Raw genomic sequence first — 20,050 nt, 5'->3', positions numbered from 1 at the left:
TGAACTTCGAGTCAAACTTAAGCAGGCCAAGTGTGCTCTTTGTTGGAAATCAAAATATGGTCACCATGCAATATAACAAATTTCATCTGTTAACCAAGATAAAATTCAGTGATATCACGCTCTTATTTATCTTTGTATTTTTTAATCCCTCAGGTTCAGGGCCTTATAAGAAAGTTAGTTGAGACCCATTTTAAGGACAACATGGAGGATATTATGAGAGACCCAGTTCTATTTGGAGACTACAGATCAGCTATGAGTGAGACAGAAACAAGAGTATATGAGGACTTACTGGACTATGAAGCCTGTAAAGCCCTATTTCAGGTATGACTGTGCTATCTTCACATTCATGTTCTTTTTAGTAAGACATTGAGCAAAGGGCGTAGGTTTTTGTCTCAACATTGGTAGGGATGATATAACAGCATAACCTGCATGTACACTTTTTGCTGGGGACAAGACATGTATAAGACCAAACAGACTGGGTGAAAGGGGGTCAGGGCTACATTTCTCACCAATATGAACCTAATTAGTTCATAGGCTAAATGATCAATGCAAAATAAATCTGTATTGACTTACACTAAGTTTCATGTGTGTTGGTTCAGGTGATAAGTTCGATTCAAACCTTTCTTTTCCAAAACTAAATGGTGTTATACTTATGTAGCGCTTTTCCACCTTTCAAGGCGCTTTACACTATCTCGCCATTCACCTACTGGTGACACAGCACCAGGAGCAATGTGGGGTTCAGTGTCTCGCTCAAGGACACTTAGATAAGTTCATCAGGGCGGAGACTTGAACCCACAACCTCTGGGTTGGGGGACAACTACTCTACCACTGAGCCACGCCACCCCACAACTACTAGAGAAACATTTTGCAGTGCAAAAAAACGGGACATCTCAACCACATGCCACCTCGTAAGCCTCCTTCGAAGAGGAGGGATATTAGGCGTTTTTTTTTCGGCCAGCAGCAGCCACCGTAAGTAATGTAAAAAGACGTCAATGTTGCGGAGGTGGGGGAAACACCCATAATTTTGCTACTGAAAGTCCGACGGGTATCAGATTTAGCATAACATTAAACATTAAAAAAAAAAAACGGGGAGCTGTCCAAGAATGGGTCCACTTCTGGGGGAACCTCGTGCACCCCGAGACTTAAACTAAAGTATTGTAATTTAAAAGTGATTTGGGAAAAAAATAATGTAAAAAATTTCGAACCAAAGTACTTTCATGAAATTCTGATGTGTAATTTAATTACCGGTACACAGATTTTTTTTTTTTTTGGTGTCAGTTCATGTTCATGTCAGTGCCCCCCTAAAGTGGACCAATTCCCGGATAGCTTCACGTGTTTTGGGGTTTTTTTAAAATAAAGGTACCTGCACTCTGAAGCCACTGTGTTGCATTAACGTGATGCAGATAATGCAAATAAATGTTCCAAATGATGGACAGCTAGCTTGACTTCGTTGTTCCTTGTTGAAACTGGCCTCACCGCAGTAGTTATGCAGGTTAGCAAGTTCACACAGTTTAATGTTAAGCTAAATCTGATGCAGGACGGACTTTCAGTGGCAAAATTTGTGGTGTTTCCCCCACCTCCACAACAATGACGTCTTTTTACATTACTTACGGTGGCTGGCCGAATAAAACTTCTAAAATCCCTCCTCTTCGAAGGAAGCTTAGGAGGTGGCATGTGGGCGAGATGTCGGGGCTATGGATGTGTGTGTGTGTCTTGGAGGGGGGATCAAGTCTTGAGCTAATCAAACGTTCCTTTGAGGGAGAAAAAAATTCTCACATTACACTACGAAATTCTGATGTGTGATTTCATTTCACAGATTTTTATTTTTTTGCCCTGACCGCAGTAGTTTCAATTCAATTCCTTTATTGTCATTGCAAGCAGAGCAAACAACGAAATTGGAAAGCTACTCCGTGGGACCATAAAACACAAGACTATAAAATAACACACAACTAAAATATATCACTGAATAAAAGACAAGAATAAATTATTGTGCAAAAGTCGCTACATAGCAGCATCATGAGGAAATTAGTGCTGTTCAGTATTAAGAACGCGGATGGCCCTAGGAAAAAAACTATCTCTGAGTCTAGTCTTACGTGACCTCATCGCCCTATATCTCCTGGCAGAGGGCAACAGTTCAAACAGGTGATGGGCAGGATGGGAAGAGTCTTTAATAATGTTCCTAGCTCTTTTGCAGGTTAGCACGTTCACACAGTTTAATGTTATGCTAACTCTGATGCAGGTCGGACTTTCAGTAGAAAAATTAGTGGTGTTTCACCCACTTCCACAACATTGACTTGTCTCACCTTACTTATAGTGGCTGCTGCTGGCTGAAAAAATATCCCTCCTCTTCGAAGGGGGCAAAGCAGGCGGCATGTGGTCGACATGAATCTATCGGAGCTGTGTGTGTCTGGGTAGCGGGGGGGGTCAAGTCATCAGCCAATCAAATGTGCATTTGAGGAAAAAATGGACCAGCACATTCAGCAAGTGAAAAGGGATGAATATAAGTCTGAACATAATTAAAATGTTTCACTTAAAAATGGTACTGTCTAGTTTGTCTTCCCATATGTTGTGAGGATAATCTAAATTACCGTATTGGCCCGAATATAAGACGGTGTTTTTTGCATTGAAATAAGACTGAAAAAGCGGGGGCCGCCTTATATTCGCGGTCTGGACATTATACCCATTCACGACGCTAGATGGCGCCAGATTATCATTCAAGCGATGTTCTGCCTTGACAGATCTCAGCTACTTTCAAGTTTAACCAGTTTGCATTATTTTATTGCAATGTTTTTCCTTATTCAGATTTGTTTCAAGACTACAGTTACAGTTAGACTTCACTTTGATGGTTAATGCAGTTATTGCAATTTTGTTGTTTTATCACAATAGATTGCATTTCAAAAACCAGAAGCCATTCATTTGCAAATGTGATTGCACTTTAGTTTATGTATTTAAATGTTCAGATATTAAGATTTGAATGAGGCAAAATAGCATGCGTTTTCTCTCAAATATATTGTTATAATCATTTGTTTCAGATGTACTGTAATTATTTTCTGTATAAAAATGAATTTGGTGTTCAAAAAGTCTTTTTTCAAACTTGAGTCTTGAAAAAGAGGGGGTCGTCTTATAATCGGGGCCGTCTAATATTTGGGCCAATACCGTACATATATAACCGAACAGGTTTTCTAATGCAAATAAGTTTGCTTAAAAGTTGATGGGGACCATTTGAGCATCCTGAAAAGTCGGTAGTGTTTTGCCCCCACCATCCCAACTTATAATGGTACGGTATTCTCATATTACAACTAGGGCTGTCAAACGATTAAAATTTTTAATCGAGTTAATTACAGCTTAAAAATTAATTAATCGCAATTCAAACCATCTATAAAATATGCCATATTTTTCTGTAAATTATTGTTGGAATGGAAAGATAAGACACAACATGGATATTTACATTCAACATACGGTACATAAGGACTATTTGTTTATTATAACAATAAATCAACAAGATGACATTAACATTATTAACATTCTGTTAAAGCGATCCATGGATAGAAAGACTTGTAGTTCTTAAAAGAAAAATATTAGTACAAGTTAGAGAAATTTTATATTAAAACCCCTCTAAATGTTTTCGTTTTAATAAAATTTGTAAAAATTTTCAATCAAAAAATAAACTAGTAGCTCGCCAATGTTGATGTCAATAATTACTTACACAATGCTCATGGATGCTGAAGCCTATAAAATCAGTCGCACCCAAGCGCCAGCAGAGGGCGGCAAAACTCCATAAAACACAACAAGTGAGCGTTTCACTGTGTACTGTCATTTAAATCTCTCTGAGCGGGGCATCTGCGTTAATTGCGTCAAATATTTTAACGTGATTAATTTTAAAAATTAATTAACGCCCGTTAACGCGATAATTTTAACAGCCCTAATTACAACATGAAATTCTGTTGTGTGATTTCATTTTGCACTTTTTTTTTTTGGGCCAGACCGCAGTAGTTTTGCAGGTTCACACGTTCACACAGTTTAATGCTATGCTAAAACTGATTCAGGTTGGACTTTCAGTAGCAAAATTAGTGCTGTTTCCCCCACCTCTACAACACTGATGTCTTTTTACATTACTCAGAGTGGCTGCTGCTGGCCGAAAAAACTTGTAATATCCCTCCTGTTCGAAGGGGGCGGAGTATACGGCGTGTGGTCGACATGAATCTGTCGGGGCTGTGTAACTGAGGGTGTGTGTGTGTGGTGGGAGGGGGGGTCAAGTCATCAGCCAATCAAGGGGGGGATAAATGGACCAGCACCTTCACATGTTAGTTTGAACATAATGAAAATATTTTACTTAATAATGGTACGGTCTATTCTCTCATTACGACATATTGAAAGACAATCTAAATGACATATATAACTGATGTCATTATATAATGCAGATAAGGTTGCTAAAGCCCTTGCGTTGAACGTCAGTCAAAATGACTACTGTTGCATTCCACAGGAGATTCTTGAGGAATATAACGATAGAATGCCGAGGATGAATCTGGTGCTGTTCTATGACGCCCTGGAACATCTGACCCGCGTGCACCGTATCATCCGTATTGATCGAGGTCACGCTTTGCTAGTGGGTGTGGCAGGCTCAGGCAAGCAGTCTATCACCAAACTTGCTGCATTTGCTGCTAACTGCGAGGTTGTGAAACACTTTGATATTTAAAAAAATTGAAATCATTCAAATCAAGGTGTGAAATGTTTAGCATAGTAAGCGAACATCTATTAGGATGCATTTCAAATGACACCCTCAAGTATTAACAGCAGGCTTTTTCATCTTTGCTAATTCAGGTATTTGAGATAACGCTCAGTAGAGGATATTGCGAGGCAAGCTTTCGTGATGACTTAAAAACATTATATTTAAAGCTTGGCATTGAAAATAAGAAGATCCTGTTTCTCTTCACGGATGCCCATGTTGCCGAGGAAGGATTTTTGGAACTCATCAACAACATGCTTACTTCAGGTTGGACATTCAGTATTTTTTAATGTCTGGTCATAGACTTCATAACCTATTGACATGACATGGGAAACGGGGCTGATTCGTAGGGGGCCTATTTTCAAAAACTTCAAATTCAAATATTTACAAAACCAAAGTTGCTACCGACCTAACACCTAAACAGGCACCTACCTTAGCCATATATGACTCTCCATTAGCAGCGGCATGAAAAAATTTGAACTCGTTCACTTATAAAATCCTGATTAATTTTTTTTATATAAGAGTAACACAAGTTAGAATGGCTATGAAAGTCTCATATTTTTCACTAGATGCACAAAAATCACCAAATGCAGAGATAATCACCTATATTTTCAGGATCAGTAGCAATATTTAACATATCATAAATTTTTGACCAAAATAGAAACTTATTTTTTTCTATTTACTGCAACTTTTCAACAGCTAATAGATCACTCAATTTAACATCAGAAACTTAATACTTAAGGAAAACATACAGAATCAATTATAAGTAATATGTAAATAGATTATTAATAAATTCTAAATGCAATCACAACTTATTATAGAATAGCCCTTTGCTATCATTATACACTATACTGTAAGCGAATGTGGCTAGCGGCCGCCCGGCGTAACAGGAGCTTTTCGGACGAAAATTCTTGTGAATAAATGCTTACATCTCCGAATTCGTCACAGATATGGCCGTAAAACAGTATTGATTCTTGGTTAAAAGCAAAGAAACCGTGCAGTTAGCGATTTATTTTATGTATATTGACGAAGTACAATGCTACTATGTTAGCGAATAAGGCTAGTGGCCGCCTGGCATAAACAGAGCTTTAGTGGTAAAAATTATTGTGAATAAATGCTTGTCATGTCATGTCGTTTCCTGTTTTATTTTGAAGGCTTCAACCTCCTCATGTCTGCGTACTTGCCCTAGCGTACTTGCCAATTAGCGTTTATTTTATGTATATTGACAAAGTACAATGCTACTATGTTAGCGAATGAGGCTAGCGGCCGCCTGGCGTAACAGGAGCTTTTCTGGTGAAAATTCTTGTGAATAAATGCTTAAACCCCCGAATTTTTCATAGCTATGGACGTAAAACAGTCTCGATTCTTGGTTAAAAGCAAAGAAACCTTGCAGTTAGCGTTTATTTTGCGTAAATTGACGAAGTACAGTGCTACTATGTTAGCGAAAGAGTCTCGCGGCCGCCTGGCGTAAAAGGAGCTTTTCTGGCAAAAATTCATGTGAATAAATGCTTAAATCCCCGAATTCTTCATAGATATGGACGTAAAACAGTCTCGATTCTTGGTTAAAAGCAAAGAAACCGTGCAGTCAGCGTTTATTTGCCATATATTGGCGAACTACAATGCTACTATGTTTGCGAATGTGGCTAGCGGCCACCTGGTGTAAACAGAGCTTTTGTGGTGAAAATTCTTGTGAATAAGTGATTTCTTTATAGATATGGTCGTGAAACATTCTCGATTCTTGGTTAAAAGTAAACTATGAGGCTAGTCAATTACGAAAATTAGCCGCCTCCATGTGTAAACAAAGAAGAAAATTCCTGCGAATAAATGCTTCAATCGCGCATGAATGGTACAAAAATTATAATATTTACCTTGAATCCTCAAACAAATCACTCCTGAAATCCTTCATGTTTGTATGCGGTACAGCTTTTGTAGTTAAATCTAGGGTTGTTCCGATCATGTTTTTTTGCTCCCGATCCGATTCCGATCGTTTTAGTTTGAGTATCTGCCGATCCCGATATTTCCCGATCCGATTGCTTTTTTTTGCTCCCGATTCAGTTCTAATCATTCCCGATAATTTTTCCCGATCATATACATTTTGGCAATGCATTAAGAAAAAAATGAATAAAACTCGGACGAATATATACATTCAACATACAGTACATTAGTACTGTATTTGTTTATTATGACAATAAATCCTCACGATGGCATTTACATTATTAACATTCTTTCTGTGAGAGGGATCCATGGATAGAAAGACTTGTGACTTTGTATATTGTGACTAAATATTGCCATCTAGTGTATTTGTTGAGCTTTCAGTAAATGATACTGTAGCCATGGCCAAATGCATGATGGGAAGTGGAACCATGCATAGTGCTACCAATTGATATATCTTCTCTGCGTTGGGAAATAACTTAAGGTGTTAAGAAAAAGATCAATTGCTACCTTGCTTCCCCACATTGCTTCCCCTTATAATTCTAATCGTGGGGAGAGGGATTGTAAGGCTTTAGCCAATTAAAACAAGGCTCCAAAGGCTGCCAAAATTCACTCTACTCATTATACGTTGCCTTTTATCTCTATATAGGTAAAACGGCGCCATTACAGATTGAGCGCGACAATGCGTGAGTGGGTCGTGCAGCGCATGCACTAATTGCATTAAATATTTTAACGTGATACATTTTTAAAAAAAATAATTACCGCCGTTATCGGAACAAATTTGGTAAACCTACCTTAAGCCTAAACTAAAGACTGGATGAGTGTAACATATTATGTTTGTAACGTGAAATACAAAGATTTAATTAAACGATTTAATTAAAAAATATATATATTTAAAAAAGGCATGGCCAATATTTTTTTGCCGATTCCGATACTTTGAAAATGACGTGATCGGACCTGATCGATCGGGACATCTCTAGTCAAATCCAATCGTAAGTAAATCCAAGCTTAAACCCGACATGAGCGTGTGCCGTCTTCGACTTTTACTAAATGAAGCTTGGCTCCCTCCTATAAGGCATCGCGCAAAAAATGACAAAGTGGTAGTGTTGTATCGGTCGCGAACGATTCGGTCTTTTTGAACGAATTGTTTGGGTGAACGAGACCGAACTAATCACCATCTGCACTGATTCGTTCTATGAAGTTAGGGCTTGTTCGCTGCGTGGGAGGGCGTTGAGCAAGCGGCAGCGTCTTCTGACATCACACACGACCAATCAGACGCCAGCCTCATCGCGGGCAGGGGAGGGAGCGGAAACAGAATCAGGGCGTCTGTCACTCACTTCCACGTGTAGCCAATAAGCAGCCAGCGTGCACGCAAGGGGGCAAGACTGAGTTATGTCACTTCCCGTTCAGTGACTCGGTCCTCCGGTTCCTGACCTAGCTTGCTGCTAACTTGACTTTCCAGTAATGCGGTGAACGAGTCAAAAAATGAAAGGAAATGACTTTGTCACATATTTGTTAATGTGGAGCCTATCAAATGCTGCTCAAACAGACAAAACACCACACAAATCTAGCGAGCATGGTTTAGTGTACTACTTTTCCCAACAGACTCGGGACTACCTATGACTGACAACATACTATCAAATTTACAGTAGTTAAAACACGGGTAGGTAATAATAAATTTAAAAAAACACAGGTAGCTACGAGGCAAGCAAAAGTAGGCTGCGGTCGCGTGACGGCACTCACGGCAGTGAAGGGGGCAGAGAACTGTCACTATATGGAGGCTTCATGGCAGCGATATTTACCTCATATGCGCACAGAAAAAATATTTAGTATTATCACCATAATACTGATTTGCAATGAAACTGTATATACATGTCAATTTTTTCCGACTGTTTTATTTTTTTCGTGTCAGCGTGTCGGGTGTTGGTTGATTTGACAAACTGTCCATCCGTCCATCATGTGCTACTCAAAAACAACGCACGCGGACACGGGAGATGTCGCAATATGTCTACATTTTTCTTAACAGACTAATGAGAGTAGAAAGGCAACATCGTAAAGAGCAAACAATTATTTCTCGTCAGCATTTGATGATCTGAGATGAGGGGGCGACAGGGGAGCTGACCGGATTATTTTATTTGTTAATACCAGTGCAAAAATTCAATACGATCATCTTAATACTGATTTGCAATTAAACTGTCGAATATCAAAATGTAGTATTGTTTTTATTTCAGAGCAGCACATTTGACAACTAGCTATTTACACTTCAGTTTTAACAATAGTGACCTAAAATAATAGTGATGAGAATAAAAACAAAAATACAACAGAGCGAGAGGTAAATATGATGTGTTGTTCGTTCCATATTTAGAAATTAAACTTTCGATTTATTTTTATTTTCGTGACAGCAAGCATGCTGCGTTGGCTGGTAGCGGCAGCATTGTATATGTGATCAAGAACATGCTAAAGAAAGTCCGTGCGCCCCTGACCCCAAACCCCCACTCCCCCCACAAAAGGAAAATGTTTAACCGTGTCCTAAATCGAAATGCAAGCACGAGCCATGACTTTGAGCCCACAGAACTAGGACAGACGACGCGGAAGTTCTCCCTCGCTTTTGCAGCAGCGGGAGGGAGACGAGGCTGTCTGTGAAAGCAGAATGATATTGCCTGTCACTCATTACTGAAACTACGACGAGCGGTGCCTGTGTGCAAGAGAGGGAGGGACCAAGCAATGTCACTTCCCGTTCAGTTATACTGCGAAGCGGTCTTTGGTGATTCGTTCGGCAACGTCACTTCCCGTTCAGTAACCGAACGATTCGTTTGGGCGGGGAGGGAGATGAGGGGGGCGAACGATTCGTTGAACGATTTGTTTGAACGAATCTTTTTATTGAACGAACCGGAATGGATTTGTTTACTCAAGTGAACGACAGATCCCGTCACTACAAAGTGGCACGTCAATAGTGATGATGCCTATGGTCTGGTTGTATAATAAACTAAAATATTAGTACTTCTGTTAAGAAAGAAGTGACCTGCGATCATGATATTGTCTGATAGGCATCGTTCCTGCATTATTTCCTGATGATGAGAAAGAGTCGATTCTCAACCAACTTCAAGACGAAGCCCTTAAAATGGGAGCGGCACCATGTAAAGGCAGTTTATGGCAGTATTTTGTCGACAAAAGTGCCAGCAACTTGCACATTGTTTTAAGTATGTCTCCTGTAGGAGATACCCTGAGGACGCGTTGCAGAAACTTCCCAGGTAAAATTGAAAAATGTTAACATCAATGACGATGATAGTTTTATTGATGTTTGCTTTGTTTTTCCAGGACTGATGAACAACACTGTGATAGACTGGTTCATGCCATGGCCTCTACAGGCACTGCGCGCTGTTGCAGAGTTTTTCCTAGGTTTGTTGAGAACACATTTTTACCTTTGTAATATGTTTGTCTTAGTTTGATCTCCTTACTTGCAGCAATAATCGGTTTTGAAGTCTGTATGATTTTCTTTAAGTGCATTATCCAGAAAAATGTCGATAGTTTATGAACCTGGATAAGTCATTAGGGCCCGAGCACTAAGTGTGCGAAAGGTCTGTTGTACTGCAAAGGATTCTTATTATTATTTCTTCTCCTCGGCAAATCAAAATGCCCAATTTGGAGGCCTGAACATGCTCGAAAACTCGCCAAAATTTGCACATACGTGCGGCTTTGCGTAAATTTAAATTATTTTGCAACATTGCGAAAAATGTTACAAAATGGCTCGGTTTTGCCCCCTTGAATGTTTAAAAAAGGCTCTCCATTTAAGTTTTTTCAATGTAGAGCAATGAAATGTGAGGAGTTGATACATTGTGCAAAACTGCTCCAAAAACTCCATTGCACCCATATTCCCATATATAAACCCAACAGGAAACCAGGTATTTTGGATTGAATGTGAAATTTTTATCGGTTAACAGGGTGCACGTTTTGGACCTTGGCGCCTAAAGTGTTAGTTGGATCCTCCTCAAAATTGGTGAGAATATTCATGAGACATATGAGATCGTAAGTTCTCAAAACTGTTGAGTTTTCATTCACAGGCCTGACCTGGGTGCCAAAGTCGGTCATTTTTTTGGGGCAAAACACCAAATTCAGAAAATGACTAATAACTTCCTCATACAACCTTCAATCTTTTTCATATCTGGCATGTATGTGAGGTATCCCAGCCTGAACACGACTGCATTGAAATATTACCCCTAGTGGGAACAGGAAATGCCCTTTTTATGAGACAGGCTCCTCTCCTCCAAGGGAAAAATATCTATTGACCTCAAACCTGTTTCAGGGAAACCTTAAGACATGTCTGGGTGCTTGATGAAAAGTATTGAGGTTCCGTCGAAGCGGAGGGGTCCAAACAGGAAAGCGAAAATTACCATCACCATTTCGTCTCGCCACAAATTCTGAACAGTCATAACTTGTCAGACATACCAAATATCTGTGCCAAACTTCCCGTGCTTGGTGAGAGTTGTACCCTGAAGGGTCCTGTAGGGGTCATTTGCATCAACTCTGTAGCGGTGTAGCGGTAAAGGTGATGGGGTCCACATTGTCACGGACTTGCCTGGCACTGCCAGACTGTTCTCCCTGTATTTTTTAAACACCGTGAGAAGAGTCTGGGACCCAGCACCTTAATGGCCTCTCAAACCTGAACAAAATCATCCATGCAATCAGATTTGTTTATTTGCGTGACGTGTTCTTAACGAGCAACGTCACTCTTGCCAGTCGGAAGTCGTCTCCAGAACAACACAGATGGCGAACGGGAGAGCCGAGAATATGTTCCAATCCGCGGTAAATTTAGTTTTAAATGACCAAAAACTAGAGATGTCTGCCGATCGATCGGGTCCGATCACGTCATTTTCAAAGTATCGGAATCGGCAAAAAAATATCGGACATGCCTTTTTTTAATATATAATATATTTTTAAATTAAATTGTTTTCTAATGGTATTTAACGTTACAGAAATAATGTTTTACACTCTCGGGCTGATGACGTTAGGTTATCTTGAAGAATTTGAAGGTAATCCTCCTTCTTCATTATCCCATTTACTTTCTGTAAAGCACCAGTTCCATTGGCAGCAAAACAGCCCCACAGCATAATACTACCACCACTGTACTTGACGGTAGGCATGGTGTACTTGGGGTTAAAGGCCTCACCTTTTCTCTTCCAAACATATTGCTGGGCATTGTTGCCAAACAGCTCGATTTTTAACACAGAACTTTCCTCCAGAAGGTCTTATCTTTGTCAATGTGATCAGCAGCAAACTTCAGTCGAGCCTTAAGGTGCCGCTTTTGGAGCAAGGGCTTCCTTCTTGCACGGCAGCTTCTCAGTCCATGGAGATGCAAAACACGCTTGACTGTGGACACTGACACCTGTGTTCCAGCAGCTTCTAATTCTTGGCAGATCTGCTTTTTGGTGATTCTCGGTCAAATCTTCACCCTCCTGACCAATTTTCTCACAGCAGCAGGTGATAGCTTGCGTTTTCTTCCTGATCGTGGCAGTGACAAAACAGTGCCATGCTCTTTATACTTACAAACAATTGTTTGCACTGTTGCTCTTGGGACCTGCAGCTGCTTTGAAATGGCTCCAAGTGACTTTCCTGACTTGTTCAAGTCAATGATTCGCTTTTTCAGATCCATGTATATATATTTTTGACCCAGCAGATTTGATCACTTTTTCTGTTAACCCATAATAAAGTCATAAAAGAACCAAACTTGATGAATGTTTTTGTGACAAAGAAGTATCTGTTCCAATCACTCTATCGGAGAAAAATCAGAGTTGTAGAAATAACTGGAAACTCAAGAGAGCCACGACATTATGTTCTTCACAAGTGTATGTAAACTTTTGACCACAACTGTAAGTCGCGGACAGCAAGGTGGCCGATGGACAGAAATCCGAGCAGTTCTTGAACGTGACACGGGCAATACCTCGCTCATCTGCACACGACCGAGAACTCTACCTACTCCTTCCTTCCTACTGTTACTCCGCCTGACAACGTTTACAAAAATGCGATATTGGATGATTTCTTACAGCACACCTGACGATCTCTTACGGCACACTAATGTGCCGTGGCACACCGGTTGAAAAACACTGGTCTACTTGCTATGCCGCTTGTTTTATTAATTTGATCGTGTGTGATTTTTACTAATAGCGCTTCTGTGATGTTGTACTTTGTTCAGGTGAAAGTGAAATGGTTTCAAAGCAACATGTTCAAGCTGTTGTAGAACATGTCTGCATGGTCCATAAATCAGTTGGCGATTACAGCATACTATTCCAGCAAAAACTTAGACGATCTAATTATGTTACTCCAAAGAACTACTTGGACTTCATTCATGCATATTTGAGCCTTCTACAGGAAAAGGACCAGTATATTCTGGGTAAGAGAATGGAGGGGGGTTCAGGGTTGCATCTCACTGTGGGAAAAAGACAACAAGTTTGTTTATGGGTTCCAGCGCAGTGCAAACACCTCGAGGGAGGTTTGGATAAACTAAAGGAAGCCACTATACAGCTGGATGAGCTGAACATCAAACTGGCAGAACAAAAGGTGGTCCTCGCTGAAAAATCTGCAGCCTGTGAGACCATGCTGATAGAGATTGCCTCAAATACCACTGTGGGTAAGTGAAAACAAACAAAAAACATCATAGGCCTACAACTCGACTGTAACACTTGTGGTGAATGCACCACCTTCTAGCTGAGGAGAAAAAGACATTGGCAGAAGACAAAGCCAAGGAGATTGAAGAGCAAAACAAAGTGATTGCTATTGAAAAGGCAGAAGCAGAAACATCACTGGCTGAAGCTCTGCCAGCTTTAGAAGCAGCTCGCATTGCCCTACAAGACCTCGATAAATCCGATGTTACTGAAATCAGGTAAATTCTTGGGTTTTTTGGGGGGTTTTTTTACCCTTTTGTTGTCAAAATCTATTTTTTTCCAAAATAAGGTAAAACGACACCTTTGAATCTGCTGCTCTTTTATTCAGATCCTTTGCCAAGCCACCTAAACAGGTGCAAGTTGTGTGTGAGTGCATCCTGGTGCTGTGCAAGAAAAAAGAAATTAGCTGGCAAGCCGCAAGGGCAATGATGTCAGATCCCAGCTTTCTTCGTTCACTGCTGGAGATGGATTGTGATGCTATAGGTCCAAACCAGATCAAGACTGTCAAAGGTAAGTCAATTTCATGATGAATGGATAACACTAGCAAGTAACTAGAAGCTGGTTTCAGGAGAAATTACGATGGGGCTTTGCTGTGGTAGATGCAGATCTATCAGGTCACTTCCTGTTGATTTGGGGACATTTTGGAGGCATGTCCTATTGCTATCAGGTCACTTCCTACAGATTTGGGCACACAGGTTTTTTGCCATTGAAAATGAATGAGAAATTTGGACACACATGGCCGTCAATGGCATGGACGAGCATAGCCCTCATTGGCATCTGTGTACATTGGCGTCAATGCAATGTAAATGCCATTGGAAATGAATGGGGAAATATGGACGTACATGTCCGTCAATGGCATGGACGTGCATGGCTGTCCATGGCATTGACTTACTTGGGTGCCAGTTTGAATGCGACTGGGCTGTCATGGTAAATAGTCAAAAATCAGTTTTCCTGTGGATGTACATGGCTGTCAGTGGCATCCCATTAGAAATGAATGGGAAAGTTTTTGGCGAATTTTTGGGGAACCGTACATTTTTGGCAAATTCTGTATACAACTTGTATACCCCTTACCGTCCTGGAATATTTGATTAAATTATGTGATTTGGTCATAGATTGTAGGACTAGATACATTTAGAAATTTTTTATCGTTCAAAAAACCCGAGTTTACGGGCGAACGGGAAATTTTTTGGGGGGGTCATTCCAAAAATTCCCTGCTTTGCACGAAAATTCCGGTCATTTCGATATTTGAACGGTGCCGATTGGTCAAACGGTTTTGGCTGTGCGGAATGCTGGAGATCGCCATTCAAAAAAAAAAAAAAAGAAAATGGAATTTTACCTTGCAAAGCCCCATCCAACAATAACTATAAAAAGTTGCACAGTATCATTATAACAAGAGACTGCAATTTCTGGAGAAGTTACGATGGGGCTTTGCTGTGGTAGATACAGATCTATCAGGTCACTTCCTGTGGATTTGGGGACATTTCTGGGACATGTCCTGTTGATATCAGGTCACCTCCTGTTGATTTGGGGGCATTTCTGGTTCACCTTTTGTTAATATCAGGTCACTTCCTGTTGATATTTGAATGTATATGTGGGCGCCTGTTGAATGTCAATGGGCTGTAATGGTAAGTGTATTGTCAAAAATCACAACTACAGTTTTTTTTTTTGCTATTGAAAATGAATGAGAAATTTGGACATTCATGGCTGTCAATTACAACGACTTACTTGTGAACCAGTTGAATGTCAATGAGTTGTAATGATAAGTTTATAATCAAAAATCAGAACCACACGTTTTCCTGCCATTGAAAATAAATGGGAAATTTGGACATACATGAACATCAATGGCATCCCATTAGAAATGAATGGGCAAGTTTTTGCCAAATTAGGGGGGAACTGTAGGTTCTTGGTAAATTCTGCTCTCTTCTGGAATTTTTTATGTGTAACATGGACTTCATAACCTATTGACATGATATGGGAAACGGGGCTGATTCGTAGGGGGCCTATATTAAAAAACTTCAAATATTTTAAAAACCAAAGCTGCTACCGACTTCAAACCAAAACAGGCACCTACCTTAGCCACATATGAGTCTACATGAGCAGCGGCATCAAGAAATTCGAAGTCGTTCCCTTATAAAATCCCGATTATTTTTTATATAACACGACTTAAAATGGCTATAAAAGTCTTAGATTTTACAATAGATGCACAAAAATCACCAAATGCAGAGATAATCACCTATATTTTTAGGACCAACAGCAATATTTAACATATAAGTTTTTGACCAAAATACCAACTCAATTTTTTTTCTATTTACTGCAAGTTTTCAACAGCTAATAAATCACTCAATTTAACATCAGAAACTTAATACTTGAGGAAAACATGCAGAATCATTTATAAATAATATGTAAATAGATTATTAATAAATTCTAAATACAATCACAACTTGTTATAGAATAGAAAAGCCCTTTATAGTAAATTATACACTATATACTGTTAGCGAATGTGGCTAGTGGCCCCCTGACGTAAACAGAGCTTTTCTGGCAAAAATCCTTGTGAATAATTGCTTAAATCCCCAATTTCTTCATAGATATGGATGTAAAACAGTCTTGATTCTTGGTTAAAAAGCAAAGAAACCAAGCAGTTAGCGTTTATTTTACATATATTGTCGAAGTACTATGCTACTCTGTTAGCGAATGAGGCTAGCGAGCGCCTGGCGTAAAAGGAGCTTTTCTCGCGAAAAGTCTTGTGAATAAATGCTTAAATCCCTGAATTCTTCATAGATATGGGTGTAAAAAAGTCTCGATTCATGGTTAAAAGCAAAGAACCCATGCAGTTAGTGTTTATTTTACGTATATTGTTGAAGTACAATGCTACTCTGCTAGCAGCAGCCTGGCGTAAACAGCTTTTCATGTGAAATTCTTGTGAATAAATGCTTAAATCCCTGAATTCGTTATAGATGTGGACTTAAACAGTCTTGATTCTTGGTTAAAAGCAATAAAAAATGTGTAGGTAGCAATTATTTCGCGTAAATATTGCCAACTATGAGGCTAGTCAGTTACGAAAATTATCTAACTGCATGTGTAAACAGAGAAGAAAATTCCTGCGAATAAATGCTTTAATCACGCATGCATGGCACGGAAAATATATTTACCTTGAATCCTCTAACAAATCACTCCTGAGACAATCGTTCCTGATTGTACGCGGTACAGCTTGAGTAGTTCTTCAAAAATCCGAGCTTGAATCCGATATGAGCGTGTGCCGTCTTTGGCTATCACTAAATGAAGCTCGGCCCCCTCTGCTAAGGCGTTACGCAAAGAATGACGAAGTGTCACGTCAATTGGTGATGAAGACTACCGTATGTGTGTAAATTATGTGATTTGGTTAAAAACTGTAGGACTAGATACATTTTGGAGAAAAAAAAAATTCTACCATAAAACCTGCGATTATGGGCGCGAAAATTCCTTTTATTTTGATAATTGAACGGTGAAGGTCGGTCAAAAGGAATTTTACTATCTGGGACTCTGCTTCGGAAAGCCCCATCTACCAAATTAGGCATGTTCCCGATCCAGGTTTTTGCACTTCCGATCCGATACCGATATTGTTTTGCACTTCCGATCCGATTCCGATACTGGCCGATACCGATACCGTCCTATCTGAGCATGTATTAAAGTTTAAAGTTATTTAGCCTCCTTACTTAGTTGTCAGATTCATGTTGAAAAGGGTTTTAGTACTCTTGATAACAACTAGCCAGCTGAATTAGGTGAGTTTGAATAACACACAACGGTTGGTAACAAAAACTGACCTGTTTATTCAGTGACAAACACAAAACATTATAAATAACAAACAGAAATGGCATAGTCAGTCAGTAAATTGTGCAAATAATATTGTAAACTGTCTTAAAAAAGCAAAACACACAAACAACCTCAGTGGAAAATCCCACAAACCCCTCAAGCTATTAGATGCTTTTAATGTTTCGTGCATTAGTTACATTAATTGAATAAAAAGCCTCTCAGGTTTAAATAAACGACTATTTCAGTATGAAGTTAACATTTTAAAACAGTAAATAAAATACTCAAGTACCCATTCTGTATCAGCAGCTCTAAACTACATTCATTTAATTTTGCGAATCAACTGTTAACGTTGTTAAAATTGCTCCCGTTATTCCATAATTTCCCTTCTGTCTACTTTTGACGTGTGAAAGTTTTAAAGCTGTTTTGAAGATAGATTCAAGTCAAGATTATGCCGATTTAGGAGTATTATAGATAAAAAGTTAATTAGGTTCGCTTGGAAAGTTCACAACAGCCTACTAGGGAAGTCTCCTGCTTTAAGATGGCGGCTGTTTACTAACGCATCGAGTTTTGAATACTTCAATGTTGCTAACTCCGTCGAGTCTGTCATTTAGCATCTTGTTCTATATACATATGATATCTATTATCTACAGTAAAACGATGTTGACGTAGTTTGTAGCGGCTGTCAGCAGCAGTCAGGTATTCTTGTGTGTTTTATCCAGCGGCATGAGTTGAGCTAAAGCCGTGAGTTGAGCATTGGCATTACCCAGGTCTATGACAAACATGATGTTTACTCTCGGGACGCAATGCGGTCCATTTCTCATTGCGTCCCAGAGACCGCGCTGTGTATTAGTTCCGCTTTACTTGACATATTTCAATAATCGTAATTGGGATGTTTGTGAATCATTCTCGAATCTTCCATGGCCGAATCGCTCAAGGATGTAATGACGGCTGGGCATGTTGTACCATGGTTCTAAGTGTTGGATGGTGCGTCTTTACTCACGAGAGATAATGGCTCGTCATCCAGAATGAATTCTTCGGCAATGACTCTTGTTATTCCCTGGGCTTTGGGACTGTCGAGAGCCAGAGTTTGTCACGCATAGCAAAAGTTTCTGCCAGTGTTAGTTGCGTAGGACCTTTCTTTTTGTCTTCGGTTTTCTTAACATACTCCTTTGTGGTGGTATTTCGCTAAATGCTTGATTAGGTTGGTTGTATTAAAACTTCTTAAAGCTTTACCACCACGCTTGACTTTATTGTGGCATATGTTGCACTCTGCCTCTTCGTCTTTGTCGTCCTTTAAGGTGAAATGATCCCAGACAGCTGACATTTTTACCGATAAAGTCTCTCGGTAAATTGGGAGACGGTCGTGTAGTGTGTTGAATGTGTGCTGTAAAATGCGGACCGGATTTTAGAGAAACCAAAGCAAAAACTGGAATGGATTATGTAAATCGGTGCGCTGGAAAACACGGACCGGAATGGATCGGAAGTCTGGATTGAAATTTTTCCGCGTCGGCCGATATGATACCAATGCCCATTTTTTTGCTCATATCGGTGTTCGATCCGATCCAAATATCGGATCGGGACATCTCTATACCAAATACAATAAATCTTTGTGTTGCTATATATTCTTTCTGCTTCAGTGATTTGATTGAACATTCTGCTTCATAGGCTTCTTGAAGAACCTTTCAACCAGCCTTGAAGAAATGCAAGCCATCAGCAAAGCGGGTTCAGGAATGTTTAAATTTGTGGAGGCTGTCGTTGGTTACTGTGACGTTGCCAGAGAGATAAAGCCCAAAAGAGACAAAGTAATGAGAATTTCTAAGGTGTGTTTTCTGTGAAGGAATTCATATCACTGTAAATATGGCTCATGTTTCCAGGTGGCGCGTCTTGAAAGGAATTTCTTTCAAAGTAAAAAGGAACTGGACCTCATTCAAAGTGAACTCAGTAATATCCAGACAGAACTGAAGGCTCTAAGAGACAAATATCAAACTGCTATTTGGGAGAAACAGAAACTACAAGAGGAGGCTGAACTTATGGAAAGACGACTTATAGCTGCTGACAAACTTATCTCAGGTTTGAGCTCTGAGAATGTGAGGTGAGACAGCAATGGAAACTAAGCATCACTCCATATGAGATGCATATTTTTTTTTTTTTTTTCAGTCATCTTTGTGGTTTCTGTTTGCAGGTGGACGCACGATTTAGAGGAGTTAAAGCAGCGGCGTGTGCGTCTTTTGGGAGATTGTCTACTCTCTGCTGCATTCCTGAGCTACGAAGGAGCCTTCAGCTGGGACTTCAGGAATGAGATGGTATACCAAACATGGGTTGAAGACGTAAAGGAGAGAGGCATTCCCTTGAGCCAGCCTTTTAAAGTGGACAATTTACTAACAGATGAGGTGGAAATCAGCAGGTGAGAAGGAGCTAAAACGGATGGGAAAACCACCTTTTTTAGCATTATATTGTTTTTCATCCTTGGGTTACAGATGGGGCTCAGAAGGATTGCCCCCAGATGAACTGTCAGTGCAGAATGGAATCCTCACAACAAGAGGAAGCCGTTTCCCAATGTGTATCGACCCTCAACAGCAAGCCCTCAACTGGATTAAGAAGAAAGAGGCACACAACAACCTCAAGGTAATAAAAGGTGCTTTATTCTTACAGTATGTGTAATGCAGGTTGCTCTGCTAAATTTCAACAAGTAGTTATGTTTCAGCAGGGGCGTCACTAGACGAATACAATACTGGGGCACAGCTGGGCACTGGCGAGCAAGCAAAAAATGTTTTAACACTTTTCAATCATAAAAATACGGAGCCCCTAAAGGGACATCGGAAGGAATAAAATAAATTTATGCAATCTGGTGTGCTCTAGAAACTGTCTGGTGCGCACCAGTAACTGTCTGGTGCGCATCAGAAACAATCTGGTGCGCACGAAGAACAATCTGGTGCGTGCTAGA

General features: G+C 39.9%; 1 protein-coding gene across 3 annotated transcripts in view; it reads left to right on the top strand.

Moving 5' to 3' along the window:
- Positions 1-20,050, top strand: part of LOC130913269 (dynein axonemal heavy chain 10-like) — a 130,626-nt gene that overhangs the window by 76,854 nt on the left and 33,722 nt on the right. For 2 of the 3 annotated variants that reach the window (XM_057831735.1, XM_057831734.1), the window contains exons 48-60: positions 154-321; positions 4,484-4,672; positions 4,822-4,993; positions 9,706-9,909; positions 9,977-10,057; positions 12,849-13,046; positions 13,122-13,283; positions 13,361-13,535; positions 13,646-13,827; positions 18,772-18,908; positions 18,981-19,198; positions 19,289-19,510; positions 19,584-19,731. In XM_057831735.1, coding sequence (XP_057687718.1) covers positions 154-321; positions 4,484-4,672; positions 4,822-4,993; positions 9,706-9,909; positions 9,977-10,057; positions 12,849-13,046; positions 13,122-13,283; positions 13,361-13,535; positions 13,646-13,827; positions 18,772-18,908; positions 18,981-19,198; positions 19,289-19,510; positions 19,584-19,731 — 2,256 coding nt within the window. The remainder of the gene's footprint in view (positions 1-153; positions 322-4,483; positions 4,673-4,821; positions 4,994-9,705; positions 9,910-9,976; positions 10,058-12,848; positions 13,047-13,121; positions 13,284-13,360; positions 13,536-13,645; positions 13,828-18,771; positions 18,909-18,980; positions 19,199-19,288; positions 19,511-19,583; positions 19,732-20,050) is intronic. The other variant, XM_057831736.1, reaches the window with a different exon arrangement.

The sequence above is a fragment of the Corythoichthys intestinalis genome, chromosome 3 (assembly GCF_030265065.1).
Source record: "Corythoichthys intestinalis isolate RoL2023-P3 chromosome 3, ASM3026506v1, whole genome shotgun sequence".
In the NCBI taxonomy this organism is placed as follows: Eukaryota; Metazoa; Chordata; class Actinopteri; order Syngnathiformes; family Syngnathidae; genus Corythoichthys; species Corythoichthys intestinalis.
Note: the sequence above shows the minus strand (reverse complement) of the source record. Positions and strands in the feature narration are given on the sequence as shown.